This window comes from Haliotis cracherodii, unplaced genomic scaffold (genome assembly GCF_022045235.1).
Source record: "Haliotis cracherodii isolate W230 unplaced genomic scaffold, xgHalCrac1.p SCAF_2, whole genome shotgun sequence".
NCBI lineage: Eukaryota > Metazoa > Mollusca > Gastropoda > Lepetellida > Haliotidae > Haliotis > Haliotis cracherodii.
Genome location: NW_027266275.1, coordinates 40,834,834 through 40,849,546, shown reverse-complemented (window position 1 = coordinate 40,849,546; position 14,713 = coordinate 40,834,834). Strand labels below are relative to the sequence as shown.

Genomic DNA, 14,713 nt, shown 5'->3' with positions numbered 1-14,713 from the left:
GAAACATCACACGAAGAGAGACCACAACACTCTGTCAACAGATGAACAGTCCTGCGTAGTCCAGTAAATCTATGGTGGAAACAGAAATGCTCGTAAATATAAGGACATAAATGATTCTCACTTGTGGCCTGTAACAGCGAGGGGACTTCCCTGCAGACAATAACATGTTCCAGGATGATAATACGCCCGGTCATCACGTAGAGCCCATGTAGTTCAAGATTACAAACCACAGGACAACATATACCTGTATCAATCACCAGCTACCAATGTTATTGGGAAGTGTCGGTTTCCTATTGAAATACAAGCTTCAAAGACATCTATAAATGAAGTTTGACTGCAATTAGAGATTCGAGACATCTGGGAAAATATCCCTTCGGATTACATTGGGAATCTACGGGACCATGCCAACGACATTTTAAATGTCACCATTTCGGCAGCCATACGTAATAATATGGTCATCCGCTATACTGTTGTCATTTTGCCATTATCACGATACATTTGTTATCCATGTTAAATGAGAATCTACACATGAAGAAGACTGTTAGAGAATTGTATCAGAGACCATATACGGACCATATCGACATATGGTCTCTGTTGGTATAAATCTGCGAGTCGCGCCATATCATCTAAAATCACAGAATTTAATGTAGCTGGGGGCATGTTATATCTTGTTTTTAAGAAACTATATGAAAACCTTGTCGAACCAGGTACATTGTATGGACCCCGATTTGGGTTTAATATATTAAGAAAGACATCTTTTACAATAAAAAGCTCGCAAAACTTCCCTTGGCATCACGAAGCTTCTATACTGTAGCTTCGAACGGAGATCGGGTTTTTTTCACCAGTTGTTAAACAACATATACACGTTTTAGACAATATGTGTAGCTTAATCGTGATACTGACACCCGTTACGGAAAATATTTAATTTGTCCCCAAAATATATAATTTCGTGGAAAAATAAAATTGTAATAATATTTTAACCTCGCCCCAAATTAAAAAAGAAGGTGTTTCTGAAAATGTCAGAGATATTCTCACTAAGGCAATAAGCTTGGAACTTACGTGCAATTTAAGACGCAAACTATTGTTGAATCGTAATGTTTTAAATGTAAAATATAGGGACCACCGTTGAAGTTGAGCTTTGTTTAAATATCTTTGTCCTTTGTCATAGAATCTGGACGTTTTAAACCACCAACCCATCTTCTAAGAATTTGTCCGCGTTGTTTTAAACAGTTTAGTAACAGAATTAATGAAGATAAACTACATTTTTAATATCATGTCCTGTTTATGAAGATTTAAGACACGCACTTTTAAAATATTGTTTGTTATTAAATCCTACTCGTACCTTTACAAATCTGCCTGATATAAACAAAGGCGCAATTCTCTATAGAAGCACATTTTATAAAATGTGTAAGCGAAAACAACTATTTAATTAGGAACAGTTTATAAACGCAATATGTACATTACCAAGTATAATAGTGTTTTGTACAGGATACGAACAGTATCCCTCTTATGTTTTATGTATACATGCATTTATTATCTTATTGTGACACATAGACCTTATGGCTGCACGTTACTTTTAAATCATATGTCCATTCTTTTTTGTATCTTCACAGCTTATGTAACGTGACACATAAATAAACTATTTCTCTTTCTCGTTATCTCGGGGCCATTGTGAAGGGAAGGCTATACAGATACCGTTATCCCGGCGTGGTTATCCAGGTCCCGGTATCTATTCCGGTGCCATGTCAAGGTGTCCCTATCACAGTGTCGCTATCATGGTACCGTCATCAAGGTGCCGTTATCCCGGTGCAGTTATCATGGTACTGTTATCAAGGTACCGTTATCCCGGTGCAGTTATCATGGTACTGTTATCAAGGTACCGTTATCCCGGTGCCGTCATCCTGGTGCCGTTATCATGGTACCGTTATCCCGTTGCACTTATCATGGCACCGTTATCAATGTGACGTTATCCCGGTGCGGTTATCATGGCACCGTTATCAAGGTGACGTTATCCCGGTGCGGTTATCCCGGTGCTGTTATCATGGCACCGTTATCAAGGTGACTTTATCCTGGTGTCATTATCATGGTACCGTTATCCCGGTGTCGTTATCATAGTACCTTTATCCCGGTGCCGTTATCAAGGTACCGTTATCCCGGTGTCGGTATCATGGTGCCATTATCCCGGTGCTATTATCAAGATACTGTTATCACGATGCTGTTAGCAAGGTATCCTTATCCCGGTGTCGTTCAATTTGCCTCACTTAAATATACCTTGACTAACGGTTCACCGGACAACTAGCCTCATATAGCGTGTAACCGAGTAGGTTTATTCATGTTGAAGCATGGTTTTACAGTATAATAATTGTCCTTACCAAGGAGTTTCCACTCTCTACCGGACCACTGACCATAATCATGTTTCCTCGTAAGCGTCATTTGTAACTTGCTATGTGCATCTTCACGACAATCTACTCAAATATATCGTGTAAGGCATTCGTTCGGAATCTCAGTCTCGATCGATAGTTCACCGTGACCATACATCGAAACATTGTTTTCGTATTTCACCCGCCGTGATATGACATGATCTTGTTGCTAAAATCGACGTAAAACTATACTCAATCACTCTTAGAACACGTCGCGACCAGGTTTTCCTCATCCTCGATTGCGACCCGTGAGGATCCGGGTAGAGAATAGTTCTTCAGCAACCCATGCTTGCCGTAAGAGGCGCCTAACGGGATCGGGTGGTCAGGCTTGCTGACTTGGTTGATGTATGTCGTCGATGCTCATGGTGTCAATCACTGGACTGTCTGGTCAAGACTCGATTATTTACAGACCGCTGTCGTATTCATGTAGCTGAAATATTGCTGAGTGCGGCCTTAAACAACAAACAAACAACAACATCTTGATAACTGTTTTACATCACCATTCTGAGAAATATATCATAAAGAATGAAGACGTGATCACTGAATAATTCAGGGTCAGGTTTCCGGTTTGATGCCATTTTTCAATATCAATACGAAGCGATAAAAAATCTGTATCTAAATACGTCTGGCAGTTTTATAAAAAAAACAATATATATTGTTTTTCGGTCAAAATGGCATAGATGTTTACGAACCATCATAATTTTCAGTATAATCAGTATAATAATATCAAGCTGGGTGATAATAGGATCGGATACTGCGATAGATAGATACAGTTATTCGGTGAACAGACATAAAAGTGATCATTATGTGCCAACATATAGTGAGTGAGTTGGGTTTAACGCTGCTTTTAACAGTATTCAAGTTATATCGCGGCGTGTCAGCTTCATGTGGGAGGAACGCCCGAAGTGATGCAGGTCTCATACGTTCACAACTTCGGTGAAACCCACAGTTATGGTGCTGACAAACCTAGAAACATAATCGGAGCGAACCGGGATTCGAACCCACAATCATAGGTTTCTGGCGTGCCCAAGGGAATCAACTCTGCGCAGCGAATCGAGGCGCCTGAGGCTAATATAATGTACTATAATATATAGTACAGAATATAATGTACGTGATGTTTACAGAGAACTTTGTACTTCAGTTATATAACATTGTTTCAAATACGAGATGTATACATGCTAATGTATTATTATCAGGTGTTGGACATGCTGTTCAATGCACAATCAAAAGACCAAAATGATCTTCCCCCGAGTGAATATTCGGGGAAATCAATATGCAATTGTGTGAAACAAAGACAACGTCTCTTCGGAATTAAGGCAGTAATTGTCAGATTATTTGAGGGACACAGCTGACGAATAAGTAGGTATTCTTTCAACAACCAGATTCAAATTCTGTACAATTACCAATTCACCCCATTCGTGAACAACGCGTGTTATTCCGGGGCAAGCCGAAGAGCTGGTTACGGAAAGGGGCGAGGGGTGACGAATGCAGTTCACCCGAGCCTACATAGCCTCGCTTTAACGCTGGATCCCACGCGCACATAGAGTAAAACGAATGTCAGTTTGTTTTGATTGTCATATAAATGCCACGTTTCTAGGTAACGAGGTTTACAATAACGCTATTTGGCGAACGTTATTGACCACTTAAACAGAGCGACACATAGGGTGTCATACTGATTTTATGAAACGAGTGTCAGAATTGCAGTGATTCCCTTGCGAGACGCAAACACTGCCAGCCGAATTAATGTTGAAAGTGCACCAAGAGGAAACCGTAGCTCATTGTCGCAAACCCCAAATACACTATTTAAATTAAAATTGTATATTCAGGAATTTCACACACAAAACTGATGGCTTATCTGAGAAAGGACGGAAATTCTAAGTTATGTCATGATAACCTTCGTAGCAAAGCGTCATGCACAGAGGTCTATACATTTATGTCACACTGGTTGATTTTAATGTTAAATTTTCACGAAGGGGTGTAGATCAATAGTAATCCATTTGTGTACATGCAGACTCACAACCCAAGTGTCTGATTAGCTAACTGGCATTTGGAAAAAGTAGGTCTCCTTTGCTTATAACTTGACTAATAGTATATACAAGTTTCAAGAAATACTATTTCACGTCGCTTATTACAGGTCCCAATATAACATTAGATATAGGAGCTATTATTCCGACAAAACGTGATAAGAGAAATGATATATAACAACTGAGCTGATAGAATGTACATCGGAAGCTAAAACATATTTACACTAAAATAGTTCTTCTGAATAAAGGGACACCACAGGACAGAGTCGTTTTTTCATATTTACATATGACGCATTTGAATATGTGGTCTGACCGGCGTGAAGAATCCTGCAGGAATATCGCAATGGTTCAGCTTTTCGATAATTATACCGCAGGCATTTCAGTCACTATGGTGGCTTCATAAGCAAAATATATGTTTATTCTGGGGTCAGGGTATTTTTCAAAAGATTTATCAGGGCACTAATTATTTAAGAGGATTCTGGAAATGAAAACAGAGTGTCAATAGGATTTGTGATATTAACAATCACCGGATTTGGGTTTGTGATTTTCACAACTGCCCACATGAGTATGCTGAATATTGTGCTTGGGGATACCAAAGCTAACAGTTTATTATTAAAGGAAATTGCTGGTGAATGTTTAATATAATGTAATTAGGATATCACCGTATTCAATCATTTCTGTATTCTGTGTGTATTCCTTCCATGCTGACGGGAGGAAGTCATACAATCAGTTCATGTATTCTATGTCAAAGATGATAAAACTTGGTTAGAATCCGTGATTATCTGTGACAGCGCCTATTGTTTGTTCGCTCACTCACTCACTCAGATTATATGTTCTATAAATAGTATATTCTAAGACACGTCTAAGTTTAGTTTCATGGATCATGACTAATGAATGGTTTAATGATGCGTCAGAAAGTACACCTGTTTATTCCAAGCAGACACAATACACAATTCCCTTCCATGTATGTCCAAGAACATGTCACGCCCCAACTTGTCACAATGCAATCGCCACCCAAGCGTCATGAGGTGGCTTAACCTACATGCCATCTGACAATATGAACTAGATACAATATATCAATTGAAATGGATTTCACTATTGACTGTGCTGATCAACTGGTTACGGATAAAAGTCCACTCTATACTTCGCATTAATATGCACCGTGTCTGTTCAGTGCATGCAGAAAGCCTTTATTGACTTGAGACTCTAGCGTCATCGGTAACTAGGCAACGAAAAGGGCAAGGTTGTTTTCATTGAACGACACGGCCAACAATGGCGGCTTGTCACGTGGGTGAATAGCTTGGCATCGAACAAGTATGTCAGGTAAAGTGATTGGAAATCTGTCAAACTATTCGGGCAGGTTTATGGAAATGCTCCCGTCTAAACAATCAGTATGGGTCATAATGGTATTTATGTAAGTATCTTGATTGTCTTATTTACAAGCAGTTAGTGTTTTCTTTATCTCTTAATCGGTTTAGCTCAGGTAGATTACGGGCGACACCTGTCAGGTAGGAGCATGAGAGGACTTTCATGTTGAGCTGGTCAGTTAACACAGTGGTCAAGCCAGCACGGCACTACTGACCTATAATGCTATAATATTTACCAGTTTGCCATCCGATCATCGTCTTTATTATACACCATTGAATAATTAATGTATAGCTTATGCATGAAATATATTTCATAAGTACACAAACATATCATATATGATCAATTGATCTCATTTGAATAGATTTTAAATAGGTGTTTTATTAAAAAAAAAAAATTAACTGTTATGTTTTGAAATTGAGTGTTTTGTTTTAGGGCCTTAGGAATTATTGAACGAACTAAGGGAGATCACTGATATGCAGGGAAATGTGAACCAGCTCAATGCATATGTTGTCCAGTACTTGAGGGTGTTATCTATAATGCTTTGCGTTTATTGATTTGCCATTAAATACCAACGCTGTATACACAAACAGACATATTATGTCATTATTGTCGGTATCTGATGCAGAATAATTACACAGTACCATTTATAAAGCTTTTTGTTCAAGTAGTAAATGGTGTCATTAAGTGCAATTATGTGTAAAAATGATAGAGATTTTTTTATGTATGTTCAAAGTTATTTTGTAATCTCAAAATTGTCATCTCTTAACTGAACAATATTGTTTTGGCAAATTTATATATTGTTAGAATCAAAGCAATATCGGTGTTGTATCGGGGGGGGGGGGGGGGGGAGGGGTGAACAGGCAATGAGACAGAGCTGCCTGGTAATACTTATGAAAGTGATGGTTATTTTCAGTTTCAATTATACAGAGGTACTTAGTTATGATGCTTGTCATTGGAGTATATTTCTGATGTTAAAAGTGTCTGTGTCTGTGTGTGTGTGTGTCTGTGTCTCACATGGATACAATGGGTGAAGCAAATTTTTGGGGTACCCTGCTGTGTTAATTGCTGAATTCAGTATTCAATATTATATAAAACAACATTTACTCACCACATATTCACCTGTATTGTCCACCACCTCCCATGCTCCACCCTGTCACCCCTACCCCTGTGTCCACCACCTCCCATGCTCCACTCTGCTGACACCCCCTACCCCTGTGTCCACCACCTCCCATGCTACACTCTGTCACCCCCTACCCCTGTGTCCTCCACCTCCCATGCTACACCCTGTCACTCCCTACCCCTGTGTCCTCCACCTCCCATGCTCCACCCTGTCACCCCTACCCCTGTGTCCACCACCTCCCATGCTACACTCTGTCACCCCCTACCCCTGTGTCCTCCACCTCCCATGCTACACCCTGTCACTCCCTACCCCTGTGTCCTCCACCTCCCATGCTCCACCCTGTCACCCCTACCCCTGTGTCCACCACCTCCCATGCTACACCCTGTCACCCCCTACCCCTGTGTCCACCACCTCCCATGCTCCACTCTGCTGACACCCCCTACCCCTGTGTCCACCACCTCCCATGCTCCACTCTACTGACACCCCCTACCCCTGTGTCCACCACCTCCCATGCTCCACCCTGTCACCCCTACCCCTGTGTCCACCACCTCCCATGCTCCACTCTGCTGACACCCCCTACCCCTGTGTCCTCCACCTCCCATGCTCCATCCTGTCACCCCTACCCCTGTGTCCACCACCTCCCATGCTACACCCTGTCACCCCCTACCCCTGTGTCCTCCACCTCCCATGCTACACCCTGTCACTCCCTACCCCTGTGTCCTCCACCTCCCATGCTCCACCCTGTCACCCCTACCCCTGTGTCCACCACCTCCCATGCTACACCCTGTCACCCCCTACCCCTGTGTCCACCACCTCCCATGCTCCACTCTGCTGACACCCCCTACCCCTGTGTCCACCACCTCCCATGCTCCATCCTGTCACCCCCTACCCCTGTGTCCACCACCTCCCATGCTCCACTCTACTGACACCCCCTACCCCTGTGTCCACCACCTCCCATGCTCCACCCTGTCACCCCTACCCCTGTGTCCACCACCTCCCATGCTCCACCCTGTCACCCCTACCCCTGTGTCCTCCACCTCCCATGCTCCACTCTGCTGACACCCCCTACCCCTGTGTCCTCCACCTCCCATGCTCCACCCTGTCACCCCCTACCCCTGTGTCCACCACCTCCCATGCTCCACTCTGCTGTCAATCCCTACCCCTGTGTCCTCCACCTCCCATGCTCCACTCTGCTGACACCCCCTACCCCTGTGTCCTCCACCTCCCATGCTCCACCCTGTCACCCCTACCCCTGTGTCCACCACCTCCCATGCTCCACTCTGCTGTCAATCCCTACCCCTGTGTCCACCGCCTCCCATGCTCCACTCTGCTGACACCCCCTACCCCTGTGTCCACCACCTCCCATGCTCCACCCTGTCACCCCTACCCCTGTGTCCACCACCTCCCATGCTCCACCCTGTCACCCCCTACCCCTGTGTCCACCACCTCCCATGCTCCACTCTGCTGACACCCCCTACCCCTGTGTCCACCACCTCCCATGCTCCACCCTGTCACCCCTACCCCTGTGTCCACCGCCTCCCATGCTCCACTCTGCTGACACCCCCTACCCCTGTGTCCACCACCTCCCATGCTCCACCCTGTCACCCCTACCCCTGTGTCCTCCACCTCCCATGCTCCACCCTGTCAATCCCTACCCCTGTGTCCACCACCTCCCATGCTCCACTCTGCTGTCAATCCCTACCCCTGTGTCCACCGCCTCCCATGCTCCACTCTGCTGACACCCCCTACCCCTGTGTCCACCACCTCCCATGCTCCACCCTGTCACCCTCTACCCCTGTGTCCACCACCTCCCATGCTCCACCCTGTCACCCCTACCCCTGTGTCCACCACCTCCCATGCTCCACCCTGTCACCCTCTACCCCTGTGTCCACCACCTCCCATGCTCCACCCTGTCACCCCTACCCCTGTGTCCACCACCTCCCATGCTCCACCCTGTCACCCCTACCCCTGTGTCCTCCACCTCCCATGCTCCACCCTGTCACCCCTACCCCTGTGTCCTCCACCTCCCATGCTCCACCCTGTCACCCCTACCCCTGTGTCCTCCACCTCCCATGCTCCACCCTGTCACCCCTACCCCTGTGTCCTCCACCTCCCATGCTCCACCCTGTCACCCCCTACCCCTGTGTCCGCCACCTCCCATGCTCCACCCTGTCACCCCCTACCCCTGTGTCCGCCACCTCCCATGCTCCACTCTGTCACCCCTACCCCTGTGTCCACCACCTCCCATGCTCCACCCTGTCACCCCCTACCCCTGTGTCCGCCACCTCCCATGCTCCACCCTGTCACCCCTACCCCTGTGTCCACCACCTCCCATGCTCCACTCTGTCACCCCCTACCCCTGTGTCCACCACCTCCCATGCTCCACCCTGTCACCCCTACCCCTGTGTCCGCCACCTCCCATGCTCCACCCTGTCACCCCTACCCCTGTGTCCGCCACCTCCCATGCTCCACCCTGTCACCCCTACCCCTGTGTCCACCGCCTCCCATGCTCCACTCTACTGTCACCCCCTACCCCTGTGTCCACCACCTCCCATGCTCCACCCTGTCACCCCCTACCCCTGTGTCCACCACCTCCCATGCTCCACTCTGCTGACACCCCCTACCCCTGTGTCCACCACCTCCCATGCTCCACTCTGCTGACACCCCCTACCCCTGTGTCCACCGCCTCCCATGCTCCACCCTGTCACTCCCTACCCCTGTGTCCACCACCTCCCATGCTCCACTCTGCTGACACCCGCTACCCTAGTGTCCTCTGCCTCCCATGCTCCACCCTGTCACCCCTACCCCTGTGTCCTCCACCTCCCATGCTCCACCCTGTCACCCTCTACCCCTGTGTCCACCGCCTCCCATGCTCCACTCTGCTGTCACTCCCTACCCTAGTGTCCTCTGCCTCCCATGCTCCACCCTGTCACCCCTACCCCTGTGTCCTCCACCTCCCATGCTCCATCCTGTCACCCTCTACCCCTGTGTCCACCGCCTCCCATGCTCCATCCTGTCACCCTCTACCCCTGTGTCCACCGCCTCCCATGCTCCACTCTGTCACCCCTACCCCTGTGTCCTCCACCTCCCATGCTCCACTCTGCTGACACCCCCTACCCCTGTGTCCACCACCTCCCATGCTCCACCCTGTCACCCCTACCCCTGTGTCCACCGCCTCCCATGCTCCACTCTGTCACCCCTACCCCTGTGTCCTCCACCTCCCATGCTCCATCCTGTCACCCCCTACCCCTGTGTCCACCGCCTCCCATGCTCCACCCTGTCACCCCTACCCCTGTGTCCACCACCTCCCATGCTCCACTCTGCTGACACCCCCTACCCCTGTGTCCTCCACCTCCCATGCTCCACCCTGTCACCCCTACCCCTGTGTCCACCGCCTCCCATGCTCCACTCTGCTGTCACTCCCTACCCTAGTGTCCTCTGCCTCCCATGCTCCATCCTGTCACCCTCTACCCCTGTGTCCACCGCCTCCCATGCTCCATCCTGTCACCCTCTACCCCTGTGTCCACCGCCTCCCATGCTCCATCCTGTCACCCCCTACCCCTGTGTCCACCGCCTCCCATGCTACACCCTGTCACCCCCTACCCCTGTGTCCACCACCTCCCATGCTCCACCCTGTCACCCCCTACCCCTGTGTCCTCCACCTCCCATGCTCCACCCATTCACCCCCTACCCCTGTGTCCTCCACCTCCCATGCTCCACCCTGTCACCCCCTACCCCTGTGTCCTCCGCCTCCCATGCTCCACTCTGTCACCCCTACCCCTGTGTCCACCACCTCCCATGCTACACTCTGTCACCCCCTACCCTTGTGTCCACCACCTCCCATGCTCCACCCTGTCACCCCCTACCCCTGTGTCCACCACCTCCCATGCTACACCCATTCACCCCTACCCCTGTGTCCTCCGCCTCCCATGCTCCACTCTGTCACCCCCTACCCCTGTGTCCACCACCTCCCATGTTCTACCTATGCTCCACCCATATCATAATTACTAGACAGAGAGTTTGGGTTGTATACTCCCCATGGAGCTGAGAATGCAAATTAGATGCACACTGATCTGATGACCAGGGTATGGAATGAGCATGTGCTGTTATAAATTAGTACTATAGAAATGTACCTAATAATTATTTGACAGTGCGGAACCAATGTTTCCTCCCCAGGTGCTAGAGTGGGAGTTTGACACACCAGCCCCCGGAGAGCGAGTATGAGGGAACGCCTGTCTCCGCCTGTGTACCCGTCTCACCTGGACCAGGGCTGGGCACAGGCCACCAGTCGAGTATGGTGACACGCTCCGCCTCGCTCATCTACGGCGGCCATGGCTTTAGCAGACTGCTGTGGCTTCTGTTGGTGCTGGGGGGAGGGGGTGGCCTTCTGTGCGGGGTCGGGGGAGTCATGGGGGAGTGTCCCGCTCTCAAGACTGAATATGGATGTACCTGTTCAACGACAGCAGTGCATTGTGAGAACAAGAAGCTAGAAACATTCCCACAAGCCAGATACTTCCCCAGCGGTGTACAATACCTGTAAGTATTTGAAATGGGCACCTTCCCCTATCTTTACACTGTTACATACATGTAGCCACCGTATTTTCTTGAGTATTGTGCGCACCCATGTATAATGCGCACCCCCCTCTAGCGGGTTCAATATTTTGGAAAAAAAAGAAATTTGACCGTACCCTTTCAGCGAAGTCCGGCAAACGAACGGGTGCTGAGAAACTTCGTCAGTACAAATTCGAAATTTGAGATAAAAAATCACCAGACATGTTTATTTACCGTTTAAATAGTATTTATTGTTCTGCTAGGCATTGTTTTATATCTAGGGATTACGATTACCTTGTGTATTGTCTCGTAAACTAAGCCGGAAACAGCAATCAGCTGTACACACTTTTTCTTGGAATCGACCGGTGATTCAGTCAAGACACACCCAATGATATAACTTTATAGGATTTTTAATGCAAGGATCGGCAACAATTGTATCTGAAACTATTTTATTTATCAGGAATAATATATTCCATTATTTTCTTAATTATATGCAGCCTTTACTAAACATATTTAAAATAATAATAACCCTAAGCGAAGCAGCTGATCGCTATTGCCGGGTATTATTTTTTACATGTCTAACAGACAGTCTCTCTGGTGTATCAGCAATGTTATACACCTTTAAGCAATCAACAATGTCTCACACCTGTAAGTAATCAACAATGTCATGCACCTGTTAATAATCAACAATGTCTTGTACATGTGAGCAATCAGCAATGTCACACACCCAAAAGCAATCAACAATGTCACACACCTGTAAGCAATCAACAATGTCACATACCTGTAAATAATCAACAATGTCATGTACCTGTAAGTAATCAACAATGTAACACCTGTAAGCAATCAACAATGTCACACACCTGTAAGTAATCAACAATGTCACACACCTGTAAGCAATCAACAATGTCACACACCTGTAAGTAATCAACAATGTCATGTACCTGTAAGCAATCAACAATGACACACACCTGTAAGCAATCAACACTGTCACACACCTGTAAGCAATCAACAATGTCACACACCTGTAAGCAATCAACAATGTCACACACCTGTAAGCAATCAACAATGTCACACACTTGTAAGCAATCAACAATGTCACATACCTGTAAGTAATCAACAATGTCATGTACCTGTAAATAATCAACAATGTCATGTACCTGTAAATAATCAACAATGTCATGTACCTGTAAGCAATCAACAATGTCACACACCTGTAAGTAATCAACAATGTCACACTCCAAAAAGCAATCAACAATGTCACTCACCTGTGAGTAATCAACAATGTCACACACCTGTAAGTAAGGAACAATGTCACTCACCTGTAAGTAATCAACAATGTCACTCACCTGTAAGTAATCAACAATGTCACTCACCTGTAAGTAATCAACAATGCCACACACCGGTAAGCAATCAACAATGTCACACACCTGTAAATAATCAACAATGTCACACACCTGTAAGTAATGAACAATGTCACACACCTGTATGTAATCAGCAATGTCACACACCTGTAAGTAATGAACAATGTCACACACCTGTAAGTAATCAGCAATGTCACACACCTGTAAGTAATGAACAATGTCACACACCTGTAAGTAATCAACACTGTCACACACCTGTAAGGAACAATGTCACACACCTGTGAGTAATGAACAATGTCACACACCTGTAAGTAATCAACAATGTCACACACCTGTAAGGAACAATGTCACTCACCTGTGAGTAATGAACAATTTCACACACCTGTAAGTAATCAGCAATGTCACTCACCTGTAAGTAATAAACAATGTCACACACCTGTAAGTAAGGAACAATGTCACTCACCTGTAAGGAACAATGTCACACACCTGTAATGAACAATTTCACACACCTGTAAGTAATCAGCAATGTAACTCACCTGTTAGTAATAAACAATGTCACACACCTGTAAGTAAGGAACAATGTCACTCACCTGTGAGTAATCAACAGTGTCACACACCTGTAAGTGTATTATTTACATGGTCATGTACCTTATGATACCAAGTTGTTTTACTTTGCCACATCATTAACGAGTTGTGTGAGTTTCATGCCCAGGTACTCCCTCTGTGGTGCTTGATTTGTCCAACCCATGCTTGTGGGTGCCCCATGCTGGACTGTGTGCGACAGGCTACACAACTACAGGAACTAATTATGCCTAATGGTGTTTGACAGCAAAATTTACACTTTCATTGATCAAGTTTGTCATTTCCAGTCCATTCACTTGAAGCAATACAATGTAGAGTTTGCAATATGGGTAGTGTGCAATATAAGTAATATCAATTTTTCCCGAAACTTGTACCCAAGAATTGGATGGGTGCATTATATTGAAGTGGGCACTGTACACAGGTATGTTCAGCATGCTGTCAAATCTCAATTTGTGTTTCAGATACTTCACAGCCAACAGCTTGTCAGAGCTAGATCTGACAAATGAAAGGTTTTCTAACCTTAAGATCATGTAAGTTGAATTTCATCAACATTGAAATATGATTCATTAGAAGTACATATTAACACCTTCACCTAATTGTTTCCATATTTAATTGTGCACCAAAATTGTCTCATGTCTTAAACAGCAGTAGAAGCTGGTTCTTGTTTTCACATATTGACCTCAAGAGTAATTATTTATATAATATTCCTCCCTCATTACTTCTGTTTTCAACCCGTGAAGATCTGAGTTAAAATAGGCCTTCTGCATCTCAGGCTTGCCAGAACAGGCAACCATACTTGTCATAAGACGACTAACGGGATCGGTGTCAGGCTCCCTGACTTGGTTGATGCATGTCACCGTATCTCAATTGTGTAGATCGATGCTCATGATGTCAATCACTGGATTGCCGTTTCCAGACTCGATTAATTTACAGACCAATTTATAGCTGGAATATTGCTGAGTATAGCATTAAGCAACAAACAAACAAGCAAACAAACAAACTTTTGTTTTAAATAAAAAAAATGGCCTTTCTCCTCCTTGTACAGCAAAATGTGCCAGAGGAACTTTTTCTTTTCTTCAAGTAAAGCCTTAGATAGACTGGCTATACTATAAGTTGTAACAGTATGTACATGTGGTTTTATGCATCCCGAGGGATTTATTCTCACACTGAGAAATTTATGTCCCCTCCAAGGCAGAGTACATTACAACAAATTTGTCTTACCGACATGATTTAATGTGACATTGTAAGAGAAGTAACACAAACTTTAAACTGATAAAACAGCTGTTC

At 45.8% G+C, this 14,713-nt stretch overlaps 4 protein-coding genes across 6 annotated transcripts in view; all 4 read left to right on the top strand.

Moving 5' to 3' along the window:
* LOC139468101 (polycystin-1-like) overlaps positions 1–14,713 on the top strand; it is a 98,433-nt gene that overhangs the window by 14,683 nt on the left and 69,037 nt on the right. For 2 of the 3 annotated variants that reach the window (XM_071249835.1, XM_071249833.1), the window contains exons 2-3: positions 11,109–11,468; positions 13,888–13,956. In XM_071249835.1, the coding sequence (XP_071105936.1) occupies positions 11,227–11,468; positions 13,888–13,956 (311 nt within the window). In that variant the 5' untranslated portion in view covers positions 11,109–11,226. Of the gene's footprint in view, positions 1–5,747; positions 5,859–11,108; positions 11,469–13,887; positions 13,957–14,713 lie in introns of those variants that run through there. The other variant, XM_071249832.1, reaches the window with a different exon arrangement.
* On the top strand, positions 7,043–7,858 carry LOC139467615 (uncharacterized). The gene has a single exon (XM_071249145.1). The coding sequence runs from the start codon at positions 7,043–7,045 to the stop codon at positions 7,856–7,858; it is 816 nt and encodes a 271-aa protein (XP_071105246.1).
* On the top strand, positions 8,160–9,593 carry LOC139467614 (uncharacterized). Its single transcript, XM_071249144.1, has one exon. The coding sequence runs from the start codon at positions 8,160–8,162 to the stop codon at positions 9,591–9,593; it is 1,434 nt and encodes a 477-aa protein (XP_071105245.1).
* On the top strand, positions 9,715–10,980 carry LOC139467613 (uncharacterized). Its single transcript, XM_071249143.1, has one exon. It carries the CDS (start codon positions 9,715–9,717, stop codon positions 10,978–10,980), a length of 1,266 nt encoding a protein of 421 aa, XP_071105244.1.

Excerpts from the sequence above, each read along its gene's own strand:
- LOC139467614 (XM_071249144.1), top strand. The coding sequence starts at position 8,160 with ATGCTCCACCCTGTCACCCCTACCCCTGTGTCCACCACCTCCCATGCT.
- LOC139467613 (XM_071249143.1), top strand. The coding sequence starts at position 9,715 with ATGCTCCACCCTGTCACCCCTACCCCTGTGTCCTCCACCTCCCATGCT.
- LOC139467615 (XM_071249145.1), top strand. The coding sequence starts at position 7,043 with ATGCTACACTCTGTCACCCCCTACCCCTGTGTCCTCCACCTCCCATGC.